The sequence below is a fragment of the Canis aureus genome, chromosome 4 (assembly GCF_053574225.1).
Source record: "Canis aureus isolate CA01 chromosome 4, VMU_Caureus_v.1.0, whole genome shotgun sequence".
Taxonomy (NCBI): domain Eukaryota; kingdom Metazoa; phylum Chordata; class Mammalia; order Carnivora; family Canidae; genus Canis; species Canis aureus.
The window spans coordinates 1,823,314-1,851,285 of NC_135614.1; the positions used below are offsets into that span (position 1 = coordinate 1,823,314).

At 39.0% G+C, this 27,972-nt stretch overlaps 1 protein-coding gene and 1 pseudogene across 1 annotated transcript; both read left to right on the forward strand.

Moving 5' to 3' along the window:
* Positions 1 to 446: 446 nt before the first annotated feature.
* On the forward strand, positions 447 to 27,655 carry LOC144312045 (uncharacterized). Its single transcript, XM_077894361.1, has 5 exons — positions 447 to 559; positions 2,408 to 2,466; positions 12,578 to 12,704; positions 12,986 to 13,081; positions 19,897 to 27,655. Exons 2-5 carry the CDS (start codon positions 2,452 to 2,454, stop codon positions 21,345 to 21,347), a joined length of 1,689 nt encoding a protein of 562 aa, XP_077750487.1. The 5' UTR covers positions 447 to 559; positions 2,408 to 2,451; the 3' UTR covers positions 21,348 to 27,655.
* LOC144313159 (U6 spliceosomal RNA) lies at positions 3,472 to 3,589 on the forward strand (annotated as a pseudogene).
* Positions 27,656 to 27,972: the final 317 nt, after the last annotated feature.

Consider the following 27,972-nt stretch of genomic DNA (forward strand, 5'->3'; position numbering starts at 1 on the left):
AATAGCCAGAATTCCTCATTCCGTTCATCAACCAAGAGCCGGAAAGACAAGAACGCAGCGGGGGACCGACTCCCGAAGAGGGTCCCGACGTGGGCGGCGCACGGGGCGGGGCGGGAAGGGGCGGGGCGGGGCGGCGCACGGGGCGGGGCGGCGCGCGGGAAGGGGCGGGGCGGCGCGCGGGAAGGGGCGGGCGGGAAGGGGCGGGGCGGGGCGGGCGCGCTCTCCCGACACGGCCGGGTCCTCACGGGCTCGGTGCGTATTCAGGTGCCCACGATTTGCCCCCGACGAACAACGACTAAACCTGTGGCGTCGGCACGTCAGCGTCTTGCGCCTCATCTGCCGAGTCTCCACGCCCCCTCGTCTGCGGACTATTTCCCCGCGAGGCGGCGCCGGAATCTCGGGGGCTCGGCGCGCGCGCAGCGGGACACGCCAGCGGCTCCCGCCTTCCACGCCTGCGCTCCGCGCCCGGCGGGTTCTCGTCGGCCGCCGTGGTCTCGCGAGAAGACGGCCCCGGCTGCTCCGGCTGCTGCGGGCGGGCGCCGGCGGGAGGCCGCGGCCGGTGAGCCTCGGGGTCGGCGTGGGTGACCCGTCGCGGGGAAGCTCCGGGGAAGCTCCGGGGAAGCTCCGGGGGGCGGGGGGGCGGGGCCAGAGGCCGCGAAGGCCCTGGTACCTGAGCTCGGGGCGGGCGTCCTGCGCGGTCCCTATGCCCGGAATGCGAACCGGCCCGTCCCAGCGCCTGTGGCCGAGCGAAGCTTGGTGTCTCCATCGCCGCCGCGCGGGGTCGGCCGAGGCCTCGGGAGTCCGGCGGTCCCGCCTCGGGGCGTGAGGCCCGACCCTGTCTCCCGGGGGCCGGGCTCCTCTACACTCACGGCCCCGCTGGGCGCTCCCAGCCACCTGCGGCCACGGCCGCGTTCCCACGGCCACCGCGTAGCGGGCTCGAGCAGGGCTGGGTGCCCTTCCTCGGCCCCCGCCCCCTCCGGCCTGGGCGCAGGCAGACCCAGCGGCCGCCCTGACCTTGTCGCCGGAGAACCTGCGAAGCCGGCACCTACGGGGAGGCACCCAGGGCCCACTGACATCCTGCAGCTTGCAAACAGCAGTCTGCACGGACACAAGGTCCGGCTGGTGATTCAGGGGCACAGGAAGGCCCAGGAGCTTCAGACCTGGGATGGGGATTCTGACTGGCAGCTCTTGTGAGGGGAGAAGGGGGATCCCGGGAGCAGGGACCCCCGCCTGGGCCCTGACCTCAGTAGAGATCCGGAGTGAAGGTGGGAGGAGCCAGGACTGGGTCAGCCAGAAGCCATTGGAGCCCTCCCTCCCGCCAGAACCAGGGTGGCAGCCAGGTTCTTACAGACTGGATGACGGTGGACGTTGTGGGCCAGCTTCCAGGAGGGATGTCGGCCGTGGCCGGGAGGGGGTAGGCCGGAAGGAACAGAACGTACAGCTTGTTGGGAAGCCGTGAGGCATCACGTGGAAGGAAGGGCTGACCAGCCGCGGAAGGGGAAACTACCTCCTCCTCCTCCCTCTGTCCTCCCCTCCCAGGTTCCGAGGGCCTGCCTATGCTGGTGCGCCCCTGTCCGCATCTGATGGAGTCCGAGAGGCGCTGTGCCGCAGGAGAGGCCTTCACGTCTTAGCTGTTTGTGCTCTGGTTAAGCATAGGGGTGGGGTAGGGAGAGAAGGAAATGGGTCTTCTTTCACTTACCTTACCTGCTCTTGGTCACATCTTGTGGCAGAAACCAGAGCAGACCGGGAGTGTCTGGACCGTCCAGGCAGGTGTTTTCTGCTTTGACAACAGATAAGCTAAAACCGGTTTGTTGTTATTTTTAGTCAAAAGATATGTTTGAGAACCTGAAACTGAGTTAAAGCAAACTTTCTTTTTCCCCCTTTGGAAAAAGACCAGACCTTAAAAACCCCATCCCTGTTTTCAGAACCTAGTGGGATTCTCTGGTTTATAATGCATTACAACTTGAATATTTTTGCTCAGCAACAGTTTTTAATGAAAGCATTATGTTCCATTTCTTGGCTTTTCCTAGTTTGCTTAATTATAAGTGTCCTGTGTCATTTATATTTTTCTGTGTTAGAGCATACATTGTTACTAAATCAGTCGAAAACAAAAACATTTTTTAAGGATTTTATTTTTAAGTAATCTCTACACCCAACATGCAGCTTGAACCTACGACCCCAAGATCAAGAGTTGCTTTGCCCTGACTGAGCCACCCAGGTGCCCTGAAAACAAATGTTTTTACATTGAAGAACTAGCCTGTCCAAGCACTATGGAATTGTGCATCTGCTGCTCCCTCCTTCCTGTCCTCCTTTCTGCCCCTTCTCAAAACACCTCCCCTTCAGAGGTGTTTTGCCAGCAGCTCTGTGGAGTTTCTTAGACATCTCATGATGGTTCTTATCTTCTCAGCTGTACCCTCACGGTTATCCACACTCTTCCAGGGCCAGCAGAAGATGATCACATCCCAGGTGAGTTGTTCATTCACAGTTTTGCCTAACAATGATAATGTGAAGTTCATAGAATGTCTATGCCTTTATATAAAATAGTGGAAATAAATATGTTAACATTAGAGAAAATACAGAACACATGTCAACACATTACAGTACATGGGCCAAATACAGCCTGCTGCCTATTTTTCAAAGGCCCACAAACTAAGAACTTTTATTTATTTATTTGTTTATTCATTCATTCATTCATTTTATTTTATTTTTTTTAAGATTTTATTTATTCATGAGAGACACAGAGAGAGAGAGAGAGAGAGAGAGGGAGAGGCAGAAACAGGCAGAGGGAGAAGCAGGCTCCATGCAGGGAGCCCGACATGGGACTGGATCCCAAGTCTCCAGGATCAGGCCCTGGGCTGAAGGAGGCGCTAAAGCGCTGAGCCACCTGAGCTGCCCAACTAAAAACTTAAATGGTTGAGAAACCAATCAAGAGTAGAATTTTGTGATGGGAAATTATATGAAATTCAGATGTGTTTATAACGTTTTATAGACATTCATATGTGGCTGTGGCTGCTTCATATTATAGGGGTTGAGTTGGGTGGTTGAGACAGACTGTATAGCTCAGGCAAGCCTAGACTATTTACTATGTGACCATCTATCAAAAATATTTGCTGTTTGCTGACCTCTGGTACAGTAAGGCAAATATGCACTGTAGATAAATGAACACCTTTGATCTGAGTTTTGAAACTGGAACATAAAAAAGTTTTTTGATAAGCTTCATTTGGTGGCATGGTGTACCTTTCAGTGTGAGTCCTGCAATTACACGAGAAGTGGTAGGCGTATAGTGAAATAATTCTTGTCCAATTCAGAGGAAAAGTTGAGTTGCACATGAATTATGCCAGCATTAGGGCTCATGGTTGTTCAAAGACGGAGCAAATTAGTGCAGACTAGAATGACCTAGGGTGGTCAGTATGGTGAGATAGGCCTTGTGACAGCCCTGGGAGCTGGGCAGAATCTGCATTCCTGCAGAGCGCTTGCTTTGGCCACATATATACTAAAATTGGAATGATAACAGAGAAGATTAGCATGGCCCCTGTGCAAGGATGACATGTAAATTTTTGCAGAGTACAGTGAGGGATGCCGCTTTTTTTGAATTGTGAAATACACATAACATGAAATTCACATTTAAACCTTTTTTTAAAAAAAGATGTAATTTGAGAGAGAGCGAGCATGTGTGCACAGGCAGGGTGAGGGGCAGAGGGAGAGAAGCAGGCTCCCCACTCAGGGACTTCCTGCATGAGACTTATTCTCAGGCCCCTGACTGAGATCATGACCCGAGCCAAAATCCGAATCAGCCGCTCAACCCTCTGAGCTACCCAGGTGTCCCACATTTGAACCTTTTTAAAGTCTAGAATTCACTTGCACCTGATACATTCACATGTACAACCAAACCACCCTCTCCTTCCAGAATAGTTTAATCCCACCAAAAGGAACCCCCCCCCACCTTTAATGAGCAGTGCCATGACTTCATGAGCAAATTACTCCCCAGTCTCCCTAGCCCCTAGCAACCACTAATGTGCTTTCTGTTTACAGATGTGTCTATTTTGGATTTCTCATTTAGATGGAATCATACAGTATGTAGTCTTTTATGTGTAACTTCTTTCATTTACCTTAATGTTTTCAAAACCCAAATCGTAGCATGTACCACTCCTTTATCTTTTTTTATGACTGAATGATATTCTGGTGTATGTATATACCACCTTCTGTGTATCCATCTGTTGATGGGCATTTGGAGTGATTCCATGTTTGGCTATTGAGAACCGTGCTGCTATGAGTATTCATGTACAAGTTTTTGTTTGAAGAACTATTTCAGTTCTTTCCTGGGAGTAAAATTGATGAGTCATTCTATGTTTAACTTATTGTGAAACTACAAAACTGTTCTACATCAAGATCCCTTGCAAGTCCATGAATTTTAGATTAACCTTTCTGTTTCTGCAAAGAAAGGCTGTTGGGATTTTGGTAAGGATGGCATTGAATCTGTGCATCACTTTGGGGAATAGTGCTGTTTTAACAATATTAGGTTTTACAGTCTGTGAACTTGAGAGGTTTTACTTAGGTCTTTAATTTCTTTCAGCAATGTTTTCTAGTTTTCAGAATGCAAATTTTACATATCTTTGCTCAAATTTATTCTTAAGTATTTTATTCTCCTAGATGCTGTTCTAAATGGAACTGTTTTCTTAATACAGCTCTAATTAATTTCTCTTTCAACTTAGTTGAAAGCAAGTAACCGAAAACCACTTGACTTGTAAGAGGGGATGTTATCCATTCTCACTCACCAGTCATTCCTTTTTTGATGTCCTGAAGGCTTTTGCATCATGGAGGTATTGCAGCTTAGTAAGCTTTGACATACTCTTTGTGAGTATATTTTTTGATAAGGAACACATAACTAGACATTTTTAGCCTAATACGAAATGCCCTGTCCTTTATATTGAGAATTTAATCTATTGTCGATTTGTTGTGGTGACTGATATGTGGCTTTAACTCCTTCATCTTTCATTGTAATTTTATTCCGCACACTTTCTTCTTATGCATTTTTTTAAAAACCTAGTTAAATTCACATACAGAATTAACTATTTTAAAGTGATCAATTCAGTGGCATTTACTGTTATATGTTATTCACAGTGTTATATGCAGCTACTACCTTAATCAAGTTTCAGAATATTTCATCATTCTGAATAAAGCCCTTGATTCATTCATGAAGGAGTTTCCCTCCATTCTCCCATTCACCCAACTCCTGGCAACCAGCAGTCGTGTTCTATCTCTGTGGATTGGTCTATTCTGAGTATTTCATATAAATTGAGTCATTCAGGGGCATTTGGCGGCTCAGTTGGTTAAGCGTCTGCCTTTGGCTCAGGTTGGGACCAGCCCTGTGTCGGGCTCCCTGCTCCTTTCTCCCTCTCCCTCTGTCTCTCCCCCCTGCTTGTGCACACACTAATTCTCTCTCAAATAAACAAATAAAATCTTAAAAAAAAAAAAAAAGCCAAATTGAGTCATTCGGTATATGGGCATTTGTGTCTGGCATCTTTCATGTTTTCAAGGTTCATCCATATTGTAGTATATATCAGTACATTTTTACTTTTTTTTCTTTTTTTATGGTGGTAAAATACAAATAACATAAAACTTACCATCTTAAACTTTTTTTGAGTATACAGTTCAGTGGTTTTATTTTTTTATTTTTTTTTAAGATTTTATTTATTTATTCTGAGAAACAGAGAGAAAGACAGAGACACAGGCAGAGAGAGAAGCAGGCTCCCTGCAGGGAGCCCAATGTGGGACTCGATCCCAGGACCCCAGGATTACGACCTGAGCCGAAGGCAGATGCTCAACTGCTTGAGCCACTCAGGTGCCCCCACTTCAGTGGTTTTAAATATGTTTGTTATGCATCTATTACTACCATCCATCCCCATACTCTTATCTTGTAAAACTGAAATTCTCTACTTGTTAAACAGTAACTCCCCAGTCTCCCCTATCTTCAGCCACTGGAAACTATTATACTTCCTGTTTCTGTAATTTTGATTACCCTAAGTACCTCACATAAGTGGAATCTGTAGCATTTGTCCTTGTGTGACTGGCTCATTTCACTTAGCATAATGTCCTCAAGATTCATCCGTGTTGTAGCACATTGCAAACTTTTTTCTGCTTTTAAGGCTGAGTAATATCCCATTGTTTGTGTACATGCATTTTGCTTATTGATTCATTTGTCCATGGACACTTGACTTGTTCCATGTTTTAGCTATTGCGAGTAACACTGCTGCTGTGAAAATGAGTGTACAGACATCTTTTTGAGACCTTCTTTTGGATATATACCTTGAAGTAGAATTGCTGGGTCATATGGTAATTCTATTTTGAATGTTTTGAGGAATCTCCATTCTGTTTTTCATAGTGGTTTTACCATTTTACATTCCCACCAACAGTACACGGGAGTTCCATTTTTCTCTACATTCATACCAACAGTTATTTTTTGTGTTTTTGGTATCAATCCTGGTGGCTGGGAGGTGGTATCTTATTGTAGTTTTGATTTGTATTTCTCTAATGATTCATGATGTTAAGCATCTTTTCTTGTGCTTATTGACCATTTGTATATCTTCTTTGCAGAAATATGTGTTCAAATCCATTGCCCATTTTTGAATTCAGTTGTTTTGGGTATTTTTGTTACTGAATTTTAAAGTTTACATATTCTGGATATTAATCCCTTATCAGCTCTATGACTTAAAAATATTTTCTCCTTATCTGTGGCTTTTTAGTCTGTGGATAGTAATCATCTGTTGTGAAAATATTTTAATTCCCATGAAAAAAATTGTCAGTTTCTTTTGTTACTCATGCCTTTGATGTCATATCCAAGAAATCATTGCCAAATCCAATGTTGTTTAGCTTTTGTCCTATATTTCTCGTAAGAATTTTATTGTTTTAGGTTTTACATTTGGGTATGATATCCATTTTGATTTGATTTTTGTATATGGTGTTAGGTAAGGGTCCAACTTCATTCTTTTGCATGTGACTATCGAGTTTTTCTAGTGCCATTTGATCAAAAGACTGTCGTTTTTCCATTGAATGGTCTTAACAACCTTGTCAAAAATCATTTGACACTATATGTGAGGGTTTGTTTCTAGATTCTGTTTTCTATTCCATTGGTCTATATGTTTCTTTTTATACTGGTACCATCCTGTTTTGATTACTGTAGCTTTGTATTAAGTTTTGAAATCATAACGTGTGAGTCTTCTATTTTTGTTTTTTTTTCAACATTGTTGTGGATATTCCAGTTTCTTTAGATTCTGTATACATTTTAGGATAGATGTCTTTATTTCTGCAAAAAAAAAAAAAAATATCATTGGCATTTTGCTAGGGATTTCATTGAATCTGTAGTTTGCTTTGAATAATACTGACATTTTCACAATAAGTTTTCTAATCCATATACATGGGATGTGGTTCCATTTATTTATATTTTCTTTAATATGTTTTAGCCCTGTTTTGTAGTTTCCATTGTGTGAATCTTTTGCATCTTTGGCTACATTAATTCCTAAGATTTCTTTTGATGCTTTTGTAAATGGAATTGTTTTTGTAATTTCCTTTTCAGATGTTTCATTGTTTCTGTATAGATATGCAGCTGATCTTTGTGTGTTGACATATATACTTCACAAAAAAATAAATGAATTCAGCATTTAGTTGATCGAATAGGGTTTATTTTTTTTGTGAAGTCCTTAGGTTTTTTCTACATTTGCAGAGATAATTTTACTTTTTCCCTTCCAATTTGGATACCTTTTATTTCTTTTTCTTATCCAGTGCTCTGACTAGAAATTCCAGTACTGTGTTGAATAGAAGTGGTAAAAGCAGACAGCCTTGCCTTGCTCCTGATCTTAGAAGAATACCTTTCAACCTTTCACCATTGAGTATAATTTTACCTGTGTTTTTTACATACATGGCTTTTATTATGTGAGGGTAGTTCCCTACTATTTCTATTTTGTCAAGTGTTGTTAACATAAAAGATTGTTGAATTTTGCCAAGTGCTTTTTCTGCATCAGTGGAGATAGTCATGTGGTTTTTTTCCTTCATTGTATCGATGTGGTGTATTACATTGATTAATTATTGTATGTTGAACCATCCTTGGATTCCTTGGATTCCATCCTTGGATTCCAGACTTATTCATGGTACGTAATTGTTTTTATTTTATTTTATTTTTCAATTGAAGTATAATTAAATACAATTTTGTGTTAATTTAAGGTGAATAACATCCCAACTGAACAATTCTATACATTAGTCAATGTTTACCACGATAAGTGTAGTCACCAGCTGTTGCCATATATTATCACAATATTATTGATTTTATTTACTGCTCTGTAATTTTCATCTCCTTGATTTATTTTATAACTGAAGGTATCTGTATTTTTTTCTCACCAATCTCCCATCCCCTTTGGCAACCACTGATTTGTTCTTTGTATTTATGAGTTTACTTTTCATTTGTTTGCTCATTTGTTTTGTTTTTTAGGTTCCACATGTAAGTGAAATCATATGGTATTTGTCTTTTTCTGTCTGACGTATTTCATTTAGCTATAATACCTTTTAGGTTCTTCCTTTTTGTCACAAATAGCAAGATCTTATTATTTCTTATGGCTGAGTAATAGTCTATTGTGTCTGTATACCAGATCTTTACTCATTCATCTATCAGTGGACATTTGGGTTGTTTCCATATCTCGGCTATTGTAAATAATGCTACAGTAAATATAGGGGTACATATATCTTTCCAGTTTAGATTTTTGTTTTCTTTGGGTAAATGCCCAGTAGTAAAATTACTGGATCACATGGTATTTTTGTTTTTAATTTTTTGAGGATCTTCCATACTATTTTCCACAGTGGCTGCACCAATTCCATTCCCACCAAAAATGTACAAATGTGTCTTTTTCTCCACATCCTCACCAACGCTTGTTATTTCTTTTTGATACTAGATATTCTTACTGATGTAAGGTGATATCTCATTGTGGGTTTTTTTTTTAAGATTTTTATTTATTTATTTATTCATGACAGAGAGAGAGAGAGAGAGAGAGAGAGGCAGAGGGAGAAGCAGGCTCCATGCAGGGAGCCCGACATGGGACTCGATCCTGGGTCTCCAGGATCACACCCCGAGCTGAAGGCGGCACTAAACCGCTGGGCCACCCGGGTTGCCCTCTCATTGTGGTTTTGATTTGCATTTCCATGATGAGTGATGTTGAGTATCTTTTCATGTGTCTGTTTGCCATCTGTATGTTTTCTTTAATCAGATTTTTTTTTTTTTTTTTTTGGTGTTGCATTATATAAGCCTTTTATGTTTTGGATTTTAACCCCTTATTGGATATATTCATTTGCAGATACTTTGTCCCATTAACTGGTTTGCTTTTTTGTTTTGTTGATGATTTCCTTTGTGCAAAATCTTTTCATTTTGGTATAGTTGCAATAGTTTATTTTTGCTTTGTTTCCCTTGCCTTAGGAGACATATCTAGAAAAATATTTCTATGTCCAGTGTCAAAGAAATTACTGGCTCTGTTTTCTTCTAGGAGTTTTATGGTTTCAGGTCTTACACTTAGGTCTTTAATTCCTTTTGAGTTTATTTTGGTGTATAGTGTAAGAAAGTGGTCTAGTTTCATTCTTTTGCATTTAGCTGTCCAGTTTCCCCAGCATCATTTGTTGAAGAAACTGTCTTTTTCCCAGTGTTAATCTTACTTCTTACTTTGTCATAGCTTAATTGACCATTTGGTATGGGTTTATTTCTGGGGTCTCTATTCTGTTCCATTGATCTTTGTGTCTTGTTTTGTGCCAGTACCTTATATTTCATTTAGTACCTTTGTGGTGTATTATAATCCTTTTACTATGCTGCTGAATTGTTTGGTGATATTTTGTTGAGGATATTTTACATCACTGTTCATAAAGGATATTGGTATGTAGTTTTCTTTTCTCTTTATTGTTTTTTTAAGATTTTATTTACTTATTCATGAGAGACACAGAGAGAGAGAGGCAGAGACACAGGCAGAGGAAGAAGCAGGCTCCATGCAGGGAGCCTGACATGGGACTCGATCCCAGGACTTCAGGATTATGCACTGGGCTGAAGGCAGGTGCTAAACCGCTGAGCCACCTAGGCTGCTCTTCTTTTTTCTTTTAAAACAGTTTATTTGGGGATCCCTGGGTGGCGCAGTGGTTTGGCACCTGCCTTTGGCCCAGGGTGCGATCCTGGAGACCCGGGATCAAATCCCATGTCGGGCTCCCGGTGCATGGAACCTGCTTCTCCCTCTGCCTGTGTCTTTGCCTCTCTCTCTCTCTCTCTCTGTGTGACTATCATAAATAAATAAAAATTTTAAAAAATAAAATAAAATAAAACAGTTTATTTAAACAAACAAAAAAGAATTCACCCATTTCCCCCACCCCGCTCCCCAACTCGGGCAACCACCAGTTTGTTCTATGAGTATGTTTTGTTTTGTTTTTAAATATTTTATTTATTTATTCATGAGACAGAGAGAAAGAGAAAGACAGGCAGAGGGAGAAGCAGGCTCCATGCAGGGAGCCCAACACAGGACTTGATCCTGAGTCTCCAGGATCAGGCCCTGAGTTGAAGGCGGCGCTAAACCACTGAGCCACCTGGGCTGCCCTGTTTTGTTTTTTTTTAAAGATTCCACATATGAGAGAGATCACATGGTACTTGTCTTTCTCTTTATCACTTAGCATCATTCTACAAAGTCCATCTATGTTATTGCAAATGGCAAGGTTTCATTCATTTTTACAGTTGAATAACACTCCATTGTACATATATACACCACAATTTCTTTATGCATTCATCCATTGATGGACATTTAGGTTGTTTCCATATCTTGGATACTGTAAGTAATGCTGCAGTAAACATGGAGGTACATATAGCCTTTTGAATTATTTTTTTTTCCTTTGGATAAGTACCCAGAAGTGGAATTGCTGGATCATATGGTAGTTCTATTTTTAGTGTTTTTTTTTATGATTTTATTTATTTATTTATTAATGAGAGACACAGAGAGAGAGAGAGAGAGAGAGAGAGGCAGAGACACAGGCAGAGGGAGAAGCAGGCTCCATGCAGGGAGTCCGACGTGGGACTTGATCCCAGGTCTCCAGGATCAGGCCCTGGGCTGAAGGTGGCACTCAACACAGGCCGCCCTATTTTTAGTTTTTTTGGAGAGCCTCTATACTGTTTCCATAGCACCAATTTACACTCCCACCAACAGTCCACAAAGGTTCCTTTTTCTTTACATCCTCAGTATAATTTGTTACTTCTTGTGTTTGATAGCCATTCTAACAGGTGATTGATGGTGGTTTTTATTTGTATCTTCCTGATAATTAGTGATGTTGAGCTTTTTTTTTTTTTTTTTTTTTTTTTTGTGAACTTGTTAGTCATCCATTCTTTGAAAACGGTCTATTTAGATCTGCCTATTTTTTTATCAGATTTTTTTTTTTTTTTTTTGCAAATGAGTTGTATGAGTTCTTTATGTATTTTGGGTATTAGTCCCTTTTAATGCATTACTTGGAAATTTTTTTCTCCCATTCAGTAAGTAGATTGCCTTTACATTTTGTTGATGGTTTTCTTTGGTGTGCAAAAATTTGTAGTTATGATGTAATCTCATTTATTCTTTCTTTTGTTGCTTTTGCTTTTAGTGTCAAATTTAAAATTATTGCCCAGACCTATGTCAAGAAGCTTGTTACCAACTGTGTTTTTTCTAGAAGTTTTATGGTTTCAAAGTTTCCTATTTCTTTGTATACCTTGTAATTTTTTGATTGAACACTGGGCATTTGATAATGTGGTGACTCTGGAAATCAGATTCTCTCCATTCTGCAATGTTTGCTATATTTCCTTATTATTTTTGTATATATTTATTGATTGATTGTTATAGTCTGTCTCTGTGCCAAGGATCAGACTGATGTATAAACTTAATGTCTTCTTAGGTGTTTTCTGAGCCTTTCCTTGGGTCTGCCGTTACTTTCTAATTTTCCTAGTATATGCAATTGTTTTTAAGTGTCCTGGTGTTTGATGTCCGGTTCTTGAAGGGGGAACAGCAAAAAATAAAGGAGGGGAGAATGAAAAGGGAAAAATGCAAACTGGGGGAAGTGCATCAACAGGGGCTTTGTGCCTCTTTGTACCCATATGATCAGAGACATCAGTCTGATCAGAGCATGGGGACTTGCACAGAACCCCTTTATTATTTCTGTCTGCATTGCACATGTTTGTGGTGTGGATTCTTTAAGTTCAGTGGTAGCTGTGTCTTTGTATGTTTTCTTATTAGGATAAATTCTTTGAGACTGGGAGGAGTATTTTATTCAACTTGGAATTCTCAGAAACCAGGGCAGTTCCAGGAACATGTGGGCACTCAGATTTTTTGCATTAAATAATAAAATAATTCACCAACGGTATTTCTACTATGATTTCCTTTTTACTCACAAAGTATAACACAAAACAAGTTATATAGTAGAGGTCCTTAGTAATATTTTCTGGCTAGTTTTCAATGATAAAAAATGGTACAAATTAGTCTTTTAACTTCTTTATTTCTCATCATCTAATTCTAACCACTTCAGACTGAGCAGAAAATTGCTTTTCCAGGGATCATTGTCATTCAGGGATGTTACTGTGGGCTTCACTCAGGAGGAGTGGCAGCACCTGAACCTTGCTCAGAGGACCCTGTACAGGGATGTGATGTTGGAGAACTATAGCCATCTTGTCTCAGTGGGTAGGTAGTGTTTGTTTCATCCTAGTATAGGTGTCCTTTTTTATTTACAGAGACTTGCAGAGTTTTTTTAAGAATATAATAGTATTTAGCTTTGAAATTTGGAGGTCAAGGATGACTTTTCTCTTTTGGTTATCAGAAGGAAGTTTGTTTTCCTCTGCCTCATAACAGGGATTAAATTAAATTTTTTTTTATTGTATAGCCTTTCAGTTATAATGTCCTCCACCTTTAGAGGCCCTGAAACTCATTCAGTTTGTCTCAAGTCATACAATTCTTATTCACAGGGTATTCCATTGATAAACCAGAAGTGATCCTCAAGTTGGAGCAAGGAGAGGAGCCATGGATATTAGAGGAAGCGTTCCCAAGCCAGAGTGACCCAGGTGAGTTAGTACGTATGAGCCAGGTGGAGTTCAGGAGGAAATTAGAGCACAAAGGGTTAGTTCAGAGCTTTAAGACCATTGACATGGTCTTCAGGAATCACTTTTTAAAGGCTCTGGACCTTTGGAAGTAGCGGGTTGATGTGACTCAGATACTCAGTATCACTGAATCCAGTATCTCCAGTGTCACTTTTATACACAAATGTTATCTTTTCCCCCCTTAGGAATAAATTACATAAAGTACACAGATCTTTGTATACACATGTCCTGACATCCAGCAGTATTAGCCTTCTAGCTTTGCTATTTTCTTCAAGGCTGCTTGGGTATAGCATGAATACAGAATGTTGCCAAGAACAACTTTAATCTAGAAAATATATTAAAATAATTTCTGTGTTTCCAGACATTATGGACAATGCTATGGTACTATGAACTTTTGCATTTTCATGTAAACTTTAAAATCAGCTTGTCCGTTTTCACAAATACACACACACACATACCCATACACCCATACCCATACGCCTATACCTACTGTTTTAGGGCTTTTATTGGGATTGCATTCATCATTTTGGAGAGAATTGACATCTAATGCAGTGTATAGAACAACATTTGAGGGGCTTCTTGGTGATTCGATTGGTTAAGCGTTTGCCTTCAGCTCAGGTCATGATACGGGGGTCCTACCATTGAGCCCCATGTCAGTCACCATGCTCAGTGAAGAACCTGCTTCTCCCTCTTCTTCTGCCTGCTTCTGTTGCTTAATATCCTCTCTCTCTCTCTCTCTCTCTCTGCGTCAAATAAATAAATAAATAAATAAATAAATAAATAAATAAAATCTTACAGAGGGGAAAAAAAGAAAAACTTGGTATTTGCATACCAGTCTTGTAATCTACAACCTAGCTAAGTTTACTTATTCTGTTAGTTGTTTTGTAGGTTTCTTAAAAATTTTTGGGTAAATAATTGTTTTCTCTATGAATAAAGACAAGTTTACTTCCTCCTTCCTAATGTTTGTACCTTTTTTCTTTCCTTTGCCTATTGTACTGGCTAAGAATGCCATTAACATATTGTACAGAAGTGGTGAAAGTGAACATCCTTGTCTTGTTCTTGACTTCAGGGAGAAGCTGTTGACTAGTTTAGAACTAATACTGATTTTAACTGAAGGATTTCTATAAATGTGCTTTATTATTTTGAGGAAGTTTTCTTCTATTCTTAGTTAAGAGGGTTTTTTTTGTTATGTTTTTGTTTTTAAAGATATATTTATTTTAGAGAAAGATCAAGTGCATGGTGGGGTGGGGCAGAGGGAGAGGGAAAAGCAGACTCTGCACTGAGTCGGGAGCCTGACGTGGAGCTTGATTCAAAACCCTGAGATTACAACCAGAGCCAAAATGAAGAGTTGGATGATTAACTGACTGTGCAACCCAGGTGACCCCCCCTCTTTTATTTTTAATTATGAATGAGTATTGAATTTCGTCAAATGCTTTATCTGCATGTATTGAGATACTCATGATTTTTCATATTTATTCTGTTAATATGGTGAGTAGTCTTGATTAATTTTTCAGCATTAAGCCAACCTGATATATCTGAAGTTCATCCTCCTTCATCATAATGTATTTTGCTTTTTATAAATCACTGAGGTTGGCTTTTCACTATTTTATGTATGATTTTTCTCTGTGTGTGTTCATGAGAACTATTATCCTATAATTGTCCTTTTTTGTAATGTTTTCAGGTTTGGGGTTAAAGACTTCATACTTTTCTGTGGATGATATTATGTGAGATTATGTTATTCTTTAATGTTTGGAATATTTCACCTGTGAAGCTTTTGGGGTCTGAAGTTACCTCTTGGTGGAGATTTTAAATTTCAGACTGTTAATTTTTTAGTATTTATCTTTGTTAATTTTACCAGAAATACAACATGAGGTTTCTGGAACAGAGCAGACAAATTAGTATTTACTTAAAACCAAATAACAACTTTGTGGTTCTAGTGTACTTGAGTTTCTTACTCTTGGAGCAATGAGACAGAAACCAGGTGTCTTATACATACATACAAAGTTGGTATTTTGGGTGAAAAATAACAATAAAATGAATTTGAGTGTTTCTGTAGAAGAGAGAGGTAGCTAACCGCCTACCTTTTTAAAAGGAAAGAGGAAAAAAAAAAAAAGAAAGAGAAAAACCTTTGCTCCCTTGAGAAGGAAGGATCCTGAGTTCACACTCTAACTCTTTGGACTATGAGTAAATTTCTTCAGGAGAGAAAGGAGACCACCATCTCCAGCTTTATACACAGGGATGTCACTAGAGCCCCAGGTTCCAGTGCCACCACAGAAATGTGAATCTGGAGTTTGTCCCTATCTAATTAGTCATAAATTACTTTCCAAGCATTCTTTTATCTTAAGCTCCAAGTTTTATTGAGATTTGCTCAAAAAGTTCTAAGTGTGCAGAAACATAAAATTTATTTTCCCTACAGACCTACACAACCACTCATTTTATTTCTGACTTCTGGCCAGTTTTTCTGTGTACGTGCTAGCCCTTTCAGTGTACATGTTTGGTTTAGTCTTTAACCACCAAGGTCTGTGTTAGAAAGCTAGATGCTCTTCAAGTGTTTCCATTCACCTTTCACCTGGCCCAAGGCATCAAACCAGGGGCAGCAATATGTGTTAGTATTTTGCCCAAACTTCATCTTGACCTGCAAGGAAGAAGTCTGTGGCACATTCTGTTATTCATAGAGCTCTGACCAGCCAGTTAAAACTGACTTGAATGGCTTTCAGGCTGAGAGACAGGGTCATGAAGCATATCAGCTCAAGGCAGGAACAGATTCTGTACCCCTTTCTAATAGAATAACCACATTATAGGTAAACCTGCTCACAGAAGGCATATCTGAGGTCTGTTGGACTAGCAGGTGTTTCCTCAAATACTTGAATGTTCATGATAACTACTTTTGGGTGCAGATCACACTTAGATTGCAAGTTAATGCCTGACTTTCACACATGCACACACGCACGCACAATCCCAGAGGGTACACCTGGAAATAAAGATTTTGCAGTTGTCAGGAACTCTGCCTCCGTGTCCTGCTCAGTGTGACTTCTCACTGTCTGGTTCTTGCAGGTTTTATTGTAAAAAGTCTTATTCACCTTGCCAGTGGTAGATTCCAAGTTGATCTACCCAAAAATGGGTTCAACAGGCTAGAGACCCATCATCAGATTCCAGTGGGGCCAGGCATCAGATTTTCATAACAGCACATTAGCAAACTCAAAACGACTTTTTCAAAAGACAACTCCCAAAGTGTCTGTGTGGACACTGCCTCCCTAGTCATGTCCTCTCCTTTGCACACTTCCTTCCTTAGGCAAAAATCATCAAGCATGGAGGCTTGCTCTGTCTCCAGTATTGTAAGATTCTAGACAGGGACACCAAATCCTCACTCACAGACACTTCTTTCCTTGATGGGGATGACTGTCTGTAGGACTTATGCCAAATTCTTTTCTACCAAATATTTGGATGTAGTTGCCACGAAACAGTACAGAGCAGTGTTTTTAAATTCCCCCTTTTTTCACTTACTGCAAATTTTGCAGCATGTCCTATCAACTAAATTCAACATTGGCAGGTTTACAGTCATAGCTGTCTAGGTCCTGAGTGAGGCATAGCTGGGGCTGTAGGGCTGCCATGGACCTTTCTTTTAGGGCCTCCCTCCTTTAAAATGTGTTCTTTGATCCATGGGCTGTTGAGAAGTGAGTTGCTTCTAAAATCATTTTTTTTCTAGTTATCCTTCAGTTCTTGAGTTCTAATTTAAAACAGAGAATTTCAGTTTCTCGAAACAAGTTCAGTTGTTTGAAATTTGTTGATACTCTCTGTTTTCATAAATGTTCCATGCATACTAAAGAAGGAAGTAGACTCTGTAATTGTTTTGTATAGGTATTTTTTCAGGTCTTCTGTATTCCTTTTTTTTTTTTTTCCCCAAGATTTTATGTATTCATGATATTTTTTTAAAATTTTTATTTATTTATGATAGTCACAGAGAGAGAGAGGCAGAGACATAGAAGCAGGCTCCATGCACCAGGAGCCCAACGTGGGATTCTATCCCAGGTCTCCAGGATTGCGCCCTGGGCCAAAGGCAGGCGCCAAACTGCTGCGCCACCCAGGGATCCCTATTTATTCATGATAGACACAGAGAGAGAGACAGAGACACAGGCAGAGGGAGAAGCAGGCTCCCTATGGGGAGCCCAGTGAAGGACTTGGGATCATGCCCTGAGCCGAAGGCAGACACTCAACCACTGAGCCACACAGGTGTCCCAGGTCTTCTGTACTCTAATTGTCTTGTCTGCTTTTCCATCAGATACTAAGAAAGGTGTTTCAAAATTCCCAACTGTGATATTTCTTGAAGCTGTATTAATTAGGCAAATAGAAACTTAGGATACATCTCACTTTTTAATGTATGCTTCAACCATTATGCAGTGCCTGTCTCCATATATGCAGTGATACCTTTGCCTTTAAGTCTGATTCTGGTATTAGTGTTGCTGTACCAGCTTTCTTTTCTTTAAAGTTTGCTTGGTATGTTCTTTATCATCCTTCACTGTCAGCCTTACCATGTTCTTATATTTAAAGTGTGTCTCTTATAAACTGAAAGCAGTAGCAGTTTGTTAAATCTAGTTTGACACTTAAAATTTCTTACTTATTTAATCCATTTATGTTTACTGGTATAATTGGGCTTAAGCCTACAGTCTTGCTATTTCTTTCCTTATGTACTATTTCTTCTTTCTTTTCTTACTCCTCCTTTTACAACTCCTTTTGGATTTTTAAATTATTAATTTCTTTTGCCTCTATTAACTTTTCATTTTATATTCTTTTAGAAAATTATTTGTCTTTTAGAGGTTACACTATTTGTAATGATATGTAAGCATGGATGCCAGCAGTGCAAAGACGTTCAAAGTTGTGGGAACTATATGAGATATTCTTGTTCGTGAATGTAAATAAATGAGAGATGTGGTCTCATGGCTCAATCCTGGGGCACCAAGAGGTTTAGAAATGAAGATAAGGAGTATTGAGCAGCGGGATGGGACTGTGGGAAGAGTCTGTGAGGATGAACGAAAGCTAAGAGAATGTGACATTCTAGAGGCCAAGAGAAGAATGTATTTCAAGGAGAAGTAAATGGACCTCAGGTTTGAAGATGGAAACATGAAGTTGGCATTTTAACCTTGACTTCTTAGAAACAAGAATACAAGAAGAACTAACAGATACAAATCCAACCCCACTTTTGAAAGAATGAACAGAAAGTTTTAACTCTCAACAATAAAACAAAATGAAGGGTTGCCAACAGTAGTGAAATATCAGGTGGAGGTGTGTGCAAGGCTGCAGATTTCAGAGTTGCTACTTTCAAAGATGGAACCTCAAATTGCCAACCTTAATCTTTTAGAAAGGCAGGAAGGGCTTTCAGGATGGTGGTAGATCTCTATACTGGGTTTCTTCTTGAGAAGCAGAGGGATGGGGTAGAATCAAGACTCATAGGCACAGGCTGTGTTGGAAAGCTGCAATCCATCTGTGAAATTGTAGAAAATGAAAAAGACTTTGATACTTCAAAAAACCAAAAAGACTTCTGTCAGTTGGATAAGAGTAAAGATTAAGGAGGGCATGTAGTGCCCTTGTTAAGAAATATTCCTACCAGTTTGGAATATGGTTCTCAGTTCACCCGTGGGAAACCTGGATCAGGAAGAAACGCACCTCTTAGTGCTCAGGAATTAAAAAGAACCAAAACAGCCATCACAAGGTATTTTCAAAGTTACTACAAAAAATAAAAGAAGATAGGACAAGCGAGTGGCAGGGGAAAAATAATTCACCTGAAAAATGTTGTCATGTAATGCCTGGATATTTTTACTAATTTTTAATATAAATTAATGATGATTTCATCATTAATGGCTTCTGGTATACAAGAATATAAAGTAGGCGGTATACAAGAATATAAAGTAGGCAAATAAGAGGTTCAGAAAGAGTAAGACCACAAGAAGATGTATTATGAGCTGTGTTATGTCACCGGAAATAATTGGAAAAAAAGAACAAAATCACAGCAGTAATCAAAATACAATTTGAAAAAAAAAAAAATTAAAAAAATTTTAAAAAATCTTTTTAAAAAATATCTTCAGTTCTTAGTTATTGAACTCAGTAGTATTAGTATTCGCATTCTATAGAATTGTATCATATGTCATTACAAGTACAGTATTATAGATAGCAAAGGAATAAAGACAGGTGTGCATAACTAAAAAATATTAAGGTACAGGTAAACGAAAGTTCTACAACTAGGTTTAGAATTGTAGGTTTTTATATTACGCAGAGATATAAAAGCATATGTATACATATATGCAAGTTTAAAAGCTAATGATAAATCAGGTGAGATTTGGTTGGAGGAAAGCCAGAAAACATTAGAAGAGGGTTTGATGGTCAGAAGTGCACTAATGAACAATTCTGACGGAGTATAAGGAAAACACCATAAATCAAAGGAGCTGTAGATCTGGTCCTGTGGCGAGGATGGCTTTACCACTCATTGATTTTGCTATTTTGTTGTGTGTTTTTATTCCTATTCAATCAGCTAGAAACAGAATTAGAGATATTAGATATTGGGTTATAGTACTATTCCCTTTTGAATTAGAGTTCCTAGAAATTTGATTTATTGCTATTGTGTAGAATAGAAAAGAGAGATGAGACTGAAGGTGTATGTACTGTTATCATAATCTAGACATGAAGAGATAATGACCTAAACTTGTCCACTCCCCAAAACCTAACTAATTGTTTCTCCTAAATACCCTTGTCAACTAATCTTTCTTGTTACTCTATTTATATTTCAGAATTAATTAATAGCAATGGAAACAATTCAAGAAAGAAGTTGAATGAGTTTAACAAAGGTAGAAATTGGCTCCATAATGATAAGTATGAAAGAATTCATTCTGAAGAGAAACCTTATGAATATAATAAAAATGGGAATGACCACCTTAATGAAGACTTTGTTCACCATCAGAAAATTCAAATTTTGGAGCAACATTTTGAATACAGTGAATGTAGAAAAGCTTTCCATGAGAATTCACTCTTTGTTGTACATAAGAAACCTTATACAGGAAAGAACACTTGTGAATACTCTGAATATGGGAAGATCTTCTGTGATATGTCATCTCTCCTTGCTCATCAGAGAACACATCCAAGAGAGAGTCGCTGTGAATTTAATGAATGTGGAGAAAATTTCTTGGAAGAATCCATTCTCTTTGAGCACCAGAGTGCTCAGCCTTTCAGCCAGAAGTCAAACCTCATTCCAATTCAGAGAAACCACTCAATTGACAATATATTTGAATATAATGAATACGGAACATTTTTCGGTGAAAAGTTAGTCTTTGGTGTACAACAGAGAACACATACAGGAGAAAAACCTTATGAATGTCATGAATGTGGAAAAACCTTCAACCAGAAGTCAGCCCACACCAGACATCAGAGAACACACACAGGGGAAAAATCTTGTGAATGTCATGAATGTGGAAAAACTTTTTATAAAAATTCTGACCTCATTAAACATCAGAGAATTCACACAGGGGAAAAACCTTTTGAATGTCAGGAATGTGGGAAATCTTTCAGTGAAAAGTCTACCCTCACTCAACATCGGAGAACACACACAGGGGAGAAACCTTATGAATGTCTTGAATGTGGGAAAACCTTCTCATTTAAGTCTGTCCTTACTGTACATCAAAAAACACACACAGGGGAGAAGCCTTATGAATGTTATGAATGTAGGAAGGCCTTTCTCAGAAAATCAGACCTCATTAAACATCAAAGAACTCACACAGGGGAAAAACCTTATGAATGTAATGAATGTGGGAAATCCTTCTCTGAGAAGTCAACCCTTACCAAACACCTGAGAACTCACACAGGTGAGAAACCCTATGAATGTATTGAATGCGGAAAATTTTTCTGCTACTATTCGGGTTTCACAGAACATCAGAGAAGACACACAGGGGAGAAACCTTTTGGATGTAATGAATGTGGGAAAAATTTCCGGCAGAAGTCAGCCCTAATTGTTCATCAGAGAACTCACATAAGACAGAAACCCTATGAATGTAATGAATGTGGAAAATCATTCTGTGTAAAGTCAAAACTCATTGCACATCATAGAACACACACAGGGGAAAAACCCTATGAATGTAACATTTGTGGAAAATCATTCTATGTGAAGTCTAAACTGACTGTACATCAACGAACACATTTGGGGAAAAACTCTATAAAAGTAATAAATGAGGGAAATCACTCTGGGTGAAGTCAAGAATTTATAGAAAGAGCACAAAAAGGGAGAAAAATCCATTGATATAATGATTTTGAGAACATCTTTGGTCTAAGAGCCATTCTCACAATCAGAGAACTTGTGGGAGAAGATATGAAGCTTTGGAATATTGAAAACTTTGTGGTGGAATTTGAATTATACAATACATCAGAAAGCTCAGAGTAGAGGAAACATATTCGTAAATGAATGTAGGGAACCTTTTGCCCAAAGCCACACCTCACTAAATATCAAAGAAAACACACAAGTTAGAGACCTCTGTCCTCATCATAGAGTAGACTTTATGCAGAGGCTTTAGAAAAGGCACAAATTATAGGAAACTATAGGAAAGCATTTACTATGAGGTGGTATTTTATTAGACTTGGGTGAAATGCTTGAAGTAGTATCTCAGTGGATGTCAGAAGTTACTAGAGAAAATACTTGAAATAAGTGGAAGCTTTAAGTTAAAATCTAAGCTTTTACCTCAGAGATTTTCAATTTGAAGGAATTCTAGCAATTTAGGAAATGTGGATAATGGTTTTCATTTAGAAATAGCATTTTATTTTTGTTGAGATATAATTTGGCCCATTGCCAGGTGTATTGTTTTCCTCCATTTAATGTATTAGATGTGAAAATACATCACACTGGGACCAATAGTTGTAAGCAAGTCAGGCTTTTTGCTCAAGCATATGCGGAACAAGAGATTTTTAGCAAGAGGACCCACCAACAGGATTTTCTGATGTCCAAGTAAAAGAGATTTTGGATCTAGTAACACACTAGGTCTAGGAGGATTCTAGGAGGAGCTTGCCAGCAAGAAGTTTTAGTAATTCTGAGGCCAACTCATTTTGAGTGGCTCATTCTGGAATAGTAGATCAAAGGGGAAAAGTGAGTTGCTGTATATGCAACTGGATATACATTGGATATATATGGATGTAGTAAAAGTGAGTGTGGAGAATAAGTGGATTCTGCACTGGCAAGTGTTTAACAGTTTGTCCAAGTGTCATCTTCTGTGAGTGACATGTTATACCCAAATCTATTTCTCCACATATTTAACACCTTTCATCTGTGATGTAGCAATTTAAAAATTCATATACAAAAATACATTCTTAAATATAGAGCTTTAGAAAGCACAAGTAGATTCTCCGACTGAGTAGGTTATAGTAGCTTGTAGCAGATCAGTGTACTAATTGAGAACAACTAGAAAAATACCACAAAAAGTATCTATTTTAATTCAGTCTATGAAGCAAAGAGGACTAAAAGGAAAATTCAGGAGAGAAGTGAATTACAGAAAGTACATGGGCAAAATGCAGCTGTTTTACCTGGACAGGATACTTGCTAGTTCTGGCCACAGGGAAGAACCTGAGTACTGAGTATGGCTCAGGTAGAGGAGGAAACTATTTGTAGGAGGGCAGAGCCCAGTCTGTCAAGGCTGGAGTGAAAAATTCTTAAACAAAACAAAACAAAAAAAGCCTTAAACATTACAGGTTAGACATATACTGGTTTTTAAAGAAATTTTTAGAAGAAGGACTCCATGCAGAGCAGGAGCCTGAAAAGTGAATCTGAATGTAGATTTTTTTTTTTAAAGTACTGAGAAAAAATGATTAGAATTTGTGAACTGCCAGTAGGATGGACCCTTGCTGAGCACAGCATGCTACCATTAAAAGCAAGGTCATTATCAGAGGTAGAGTTACCATATTGCAACTGCAAACAATATCTGGTATTTAAAATAAAAAAAAAAAACCTGCCAAGAAAGAAAACTAAGAACAGATGGCTTCACTATAGTTATTCCAAATATTTAAGAAGGAAATAATACCAAGCTTTTATTAACTTTTACAGAGAAAGGAAGATGGAGCTTTTCTAAATCATTTTGTGAGCTCAGTACCACCTTGATACCAAAACCTATAAAAGACATTTCAGGAAAATAAAGTTACTGATATTTTATGAAAATGCATAATAGTAAATTTACAAAAAATCAGTTATATCCATGTTTATTAGAAGAGTCAAAGGATTTAATATTTAAAATTAAATCAATTTGGCCAATTCTTCCTCTTGTTCTCCTTTCTCCCTTGTACTTTCTGTATTTTTCTCTTGCTTTTGTAGAATGGAAGTCAGAATAGGCCTGCCTTGGGGAATGAGAATGGTATTATGGTGATGTGCACACTTGCATCAGGTGTGTTGAGGGCAGCTGGAAGAAACAGCATGGCTTAAATACTGTAACACTGAGCAAATACAAAAATGAGGATGATGAGAGCCAGATTGGAGGTTTTTATAAAAATGGAGAAGGGGAACGTTAGAAAACCCTGGAGTGTTGGATTGGAATGTAACTCGTGTGTGTGTGTGTGTGTGTGTGTGTGTGTGTGTGTGTGTTTTATGGAGTGTCTGCTGAGAGGGCTTACACACAGTGACACCCAGTAGCAGTGAGCACACCAGTTGTCAGACAGTAAGAAAATGTTGAAAGAATCATGGGGACAAAAGAACCACCTTGGACAGGTTCCACTGGCCAAATTTGAGACAGTATGAACATCAAAATAACCATAGCATCAGAATACATGAGACTTAATAAAATGGGACTCCGTTAATTTATAGTGATATAAATAAATGCGTAAATTCATGGAGGAGGAGGGAAAACTTTTCTTTACAGATTAATGCCAATAAATGTAGGGAGAATAATGACAATAGAAAAACACCATTTGGCAGCCATCAGAATGGTGGTTGATTCAGGAGATAGTTGCCAACATAGGCTAGCATTTGTGGATTTGTGGTTTGATGAAGAATAGGATGTTGGAATAGTCTTCAAAAATCTCTCCACAAAATACTAATCAGCTGCAAAGGCAAAAGTGGTGATTTTATGATTAAACCCAGCAGACACCAACGTGATGAGGTGATTAAAGTTCACCTCACCAGTGGAGTAGGACAAGTCAACATGATGTGTGCCCTGATGGGATGCACTGAGAGAGCCAGCATCATGTATTTTTGCCAAGAAAGCGTGACCTGTGTTTCCTTAGGAAATATCTGGTGAACCCATTTGAAAGACTATTTTACTGAATGCAAAGCCTATGTTCTTTAAATATGTGAAGGACATGAAAAAGACTGAGAAACCATTCCAGATTGGGGGAGAATGGAAATATTTTAAAGATTTTTTTATTTTAGAGAGTGAGCAAGCAAGTAGAAGTGGCAGAGGAAGAGAATCTTCAGACTCACTGCTGAGTGGACAACTCACCGTGGGGCTTGATCTCATGACCCTGAGATCATGACCTGAGCTGAAACCAAGAGTTTGATGCTCAACCAACAAAACCACCCAGACTGCAGCTATTTTTAAATAAAAACAAAGGAAGAATAGATACTATTAGAACAGTTGACAGAATTCAGTGTATGGATTGGGTGGTGGTGTTTATCTCTTTTTAAAAAGATTTTATTTATTTATTCATGAGAGACAGAGAGGCAGAGACCCCGCGAGAGAGAAGCAGGCTCCACTCAGGGAGCCTGATATGGGACTCAATCCCAGGATTCTGGAGTCACACCCTGAGCCAAAGGCTGTTGATCAACTGCTGAGCCACCCAGGCATCCCAGTCAGTGTTTATCTCTTGACTTGGATGATTATTGGGTGGTTCTGTAGGATAATGCCTCTGGGGGAAATACACACTGGAGTGTGTAGGGGTAATGGAGTTTCATGTCTGCAGCTTATTTTCAAATGGCTTTAGAGAAAGACTAATAAGTGTGTGTGTGTGTGTGTGTGTGTGTGTATAGAGTGCGAGTATGCAAGGGACAGATGGAAGAGATACAGTGCATTTAGGAGAATCTGAGGGGACATGGGAATTTTTTGGTATTATGTATATGACTTATAAGTGAAATTATTTTGGAATAAATATTTACAAGCTTAAGTTAATTGACATAACCTACCACATCGGTAGAAAAAGTAAGTGAAGCCACTTTATTATTTAAATAGATGGCAGAAAATATATTTGATTAAGCTTTACACCCATTCATGACTAAAAAAACTAGGACTGAAAGGGAAGCTCATTAAAAATAAAAGGAAATCAACATACAACAAATATCATACTAAGAAGATAAATACTGAACTAGCTCTTCCTGGTATTAATGAGACAAGAATGCTTGGTACCTCTTTAACATAGGACTGAAGGCTCTAGCTTACCAATAAGGCAAAAAGGAAAAAAGTTTAAGACATTAAATGGGGAAGACTAAAGTATAGCTCATTATTGGTAGGTGGTATCATTGCATAGAAATGTGAAAAAAAATCTCATAATGAAGACATTATGAGAGTAATTTGGCAAACTCACTGTAGAAAAATTGTTTATCAAAAAAAAAAGAAAAAATGTTTATCAATATAAATTGCGAATAGAAAATAAACTAAGTGATACCAGGACAGTTGAATCCACTCAGGACAAGATAGCAGATTTACCTGCTGCCTAAAAACACAGGGGAGAAAGGAAACATAGTTAATTGTTTTCATGTCAGTGGACATCAGGCAATACAGGGTCAGTGATCCTTGCTGGTGATGGGTAGGCTCACTATATTGTGGTGATGATTATATAGGTGTGTTTATCAAATTATATCAAGATGTATACTTTAACTGCTGTTAAATTGCTGTTAGGTTTACATTAGTCCTAAGAAAGTAAGTTCTAGAAATCCAAAAACTGCATCACCAAATTCAGGGACATTAAAGACCAATATAAGTGGAGGGAATGAGCAAATCTGAATTTAAAACATGCAGATGCAATGATTAACTGTAGCTAAGACAACCTGAAAATAGAAAAATAAACCTACCGGACTTAGATTGCTAGATATCAAGACTGGTATAGGAACAAGCATAAACAATGTCCAGAAACAGTCCCCAGTATATTCATGTATTAAAAAGATGGTATTTTTGATATATGGTGCTGGGTTAATTGGCTCTCTATATGCATAAGAGGAATATTTTGACTATAGCCACCCACCATACACAGAAACTCGTTTTGTATGGATTGTACATCTAAATGTAAAACATAATACAGTAGCACTTTTAGAAGAAAATATATGTGAACATATGGCCAAGACACCCTAAACAAGAAACAAAAACCATAGATAAATTAGGCTATGTTAGAATTAAGAGCTGTGGGACTCCTAGGTGGCTCAGTGGTTGAGCATCTGCCTTTGGGTGTGGTCATGATCCCTGGATCCTGGGATCGAGTTCTGCATCAGACTCCCCATGAGAAGCCTGCTTCTCCTCCCTCTGCCTGAGAGAGGCAGAGACACAGGCAAAAGGAGGAGAAGCAGACTCCATGCAAGGAACCCAATGTGGGACTCGCTCCTGGGATTCTGGGGTCAGGCCATGAGCCAAAGGCAGATGCTCAACTGCTGAGCCACCCAGGCATCCCTATGTAAAATATTTTTTAAAAAAGAATTAAGAACTGCTGTTGTTAAAAAAACAGAAACCAAAAATACATGACTAAAAGTGAGTCACAGACTCAGAGAATATAATTGCAATGTGTATATCAAACAAAGCACTATACTACATAATATAAAAAGAACTCCAACAAGTGAGTAAGAAAAAAAATGAGCAGCAGATGGAACATAATTGACAGTATATTTAAATGACCGGTAAATATGGAAAGTTGTTCAATTTCATTAGTCATCAAGGAAAAACAAATTCTAACAAAAATGTTATACCACAGCTACCGCAGCATACAGAAGGGCTACAGTGATAGAACACCAAACTGATGAAGTCCTGAAGCAACTGAGACTAATACAAGTTTGGTGGGAATAAGTTGTGCACTTTGGAAAATAGGCTTTTTGTACTAAAGCTGGACATACATGTAAATTTTGGCGGTGTAATTATACTTCTAGGCATATATCCAACAGAAATACATGTTTACTAGAAGTAGTAGTTAGTAGTAGTGGTAGTAGTATTCTCAATAGCCCGGAAGTTGTAACTGCACAAGTGGCCACCAACACTAAACTGCATACATAAATTGCGCTTTTCTTCCAGTGCTGTATTCTATAGCAGTAGGAATGAATGAAACACAATTGTATGCATGCAAAAGAACACAGAAGAGTAAGTGCTATGTTTTTTCATTCAAGAAGCAGATAAATGTAATACTTGGTGTTAGAAGTTGGAATGATGGTTTTTGGATGATGGCAGTTTGCAGAGATTGACTTAAGGGGGCTCCTCTGGTGCTAATAGTATTCTTTTTAGCTCAGTATTGATTGTAGTTGTATTCAATTTACAAAATTTATTACTTGTGAATTTTTATTTAAATACATTCATGTTTGAGCATAAATGTTCCTTAATAAAAGCAGAAAGTCTGGCATTTTTTTAAAGGTTTTATTTATTTATTCATTATAGACATAGAGAGAGGCAGAGACACAGGCAGAGGGAGAAGCAGGCTCCATGCAGGGAGCCTGACGTGGGACTTGATCCCGGATCTCCAGGATGCGCCCTGGGCCAAAGGCAGGCGCCAAACCACTGAGCCACCCAGGGATCCCCAAAAGTCTGGCATTGTTTGCTCTCTGCTTAGATTCCTCCAGCAGCTTCTTTAAAAAAACATACAAGAGAATAATTAGGACAACAGCAGTAAGCACATGTGTCAAGAATCCCTGTGGGGGAAAAAAAAAAGAATCCCTGTGT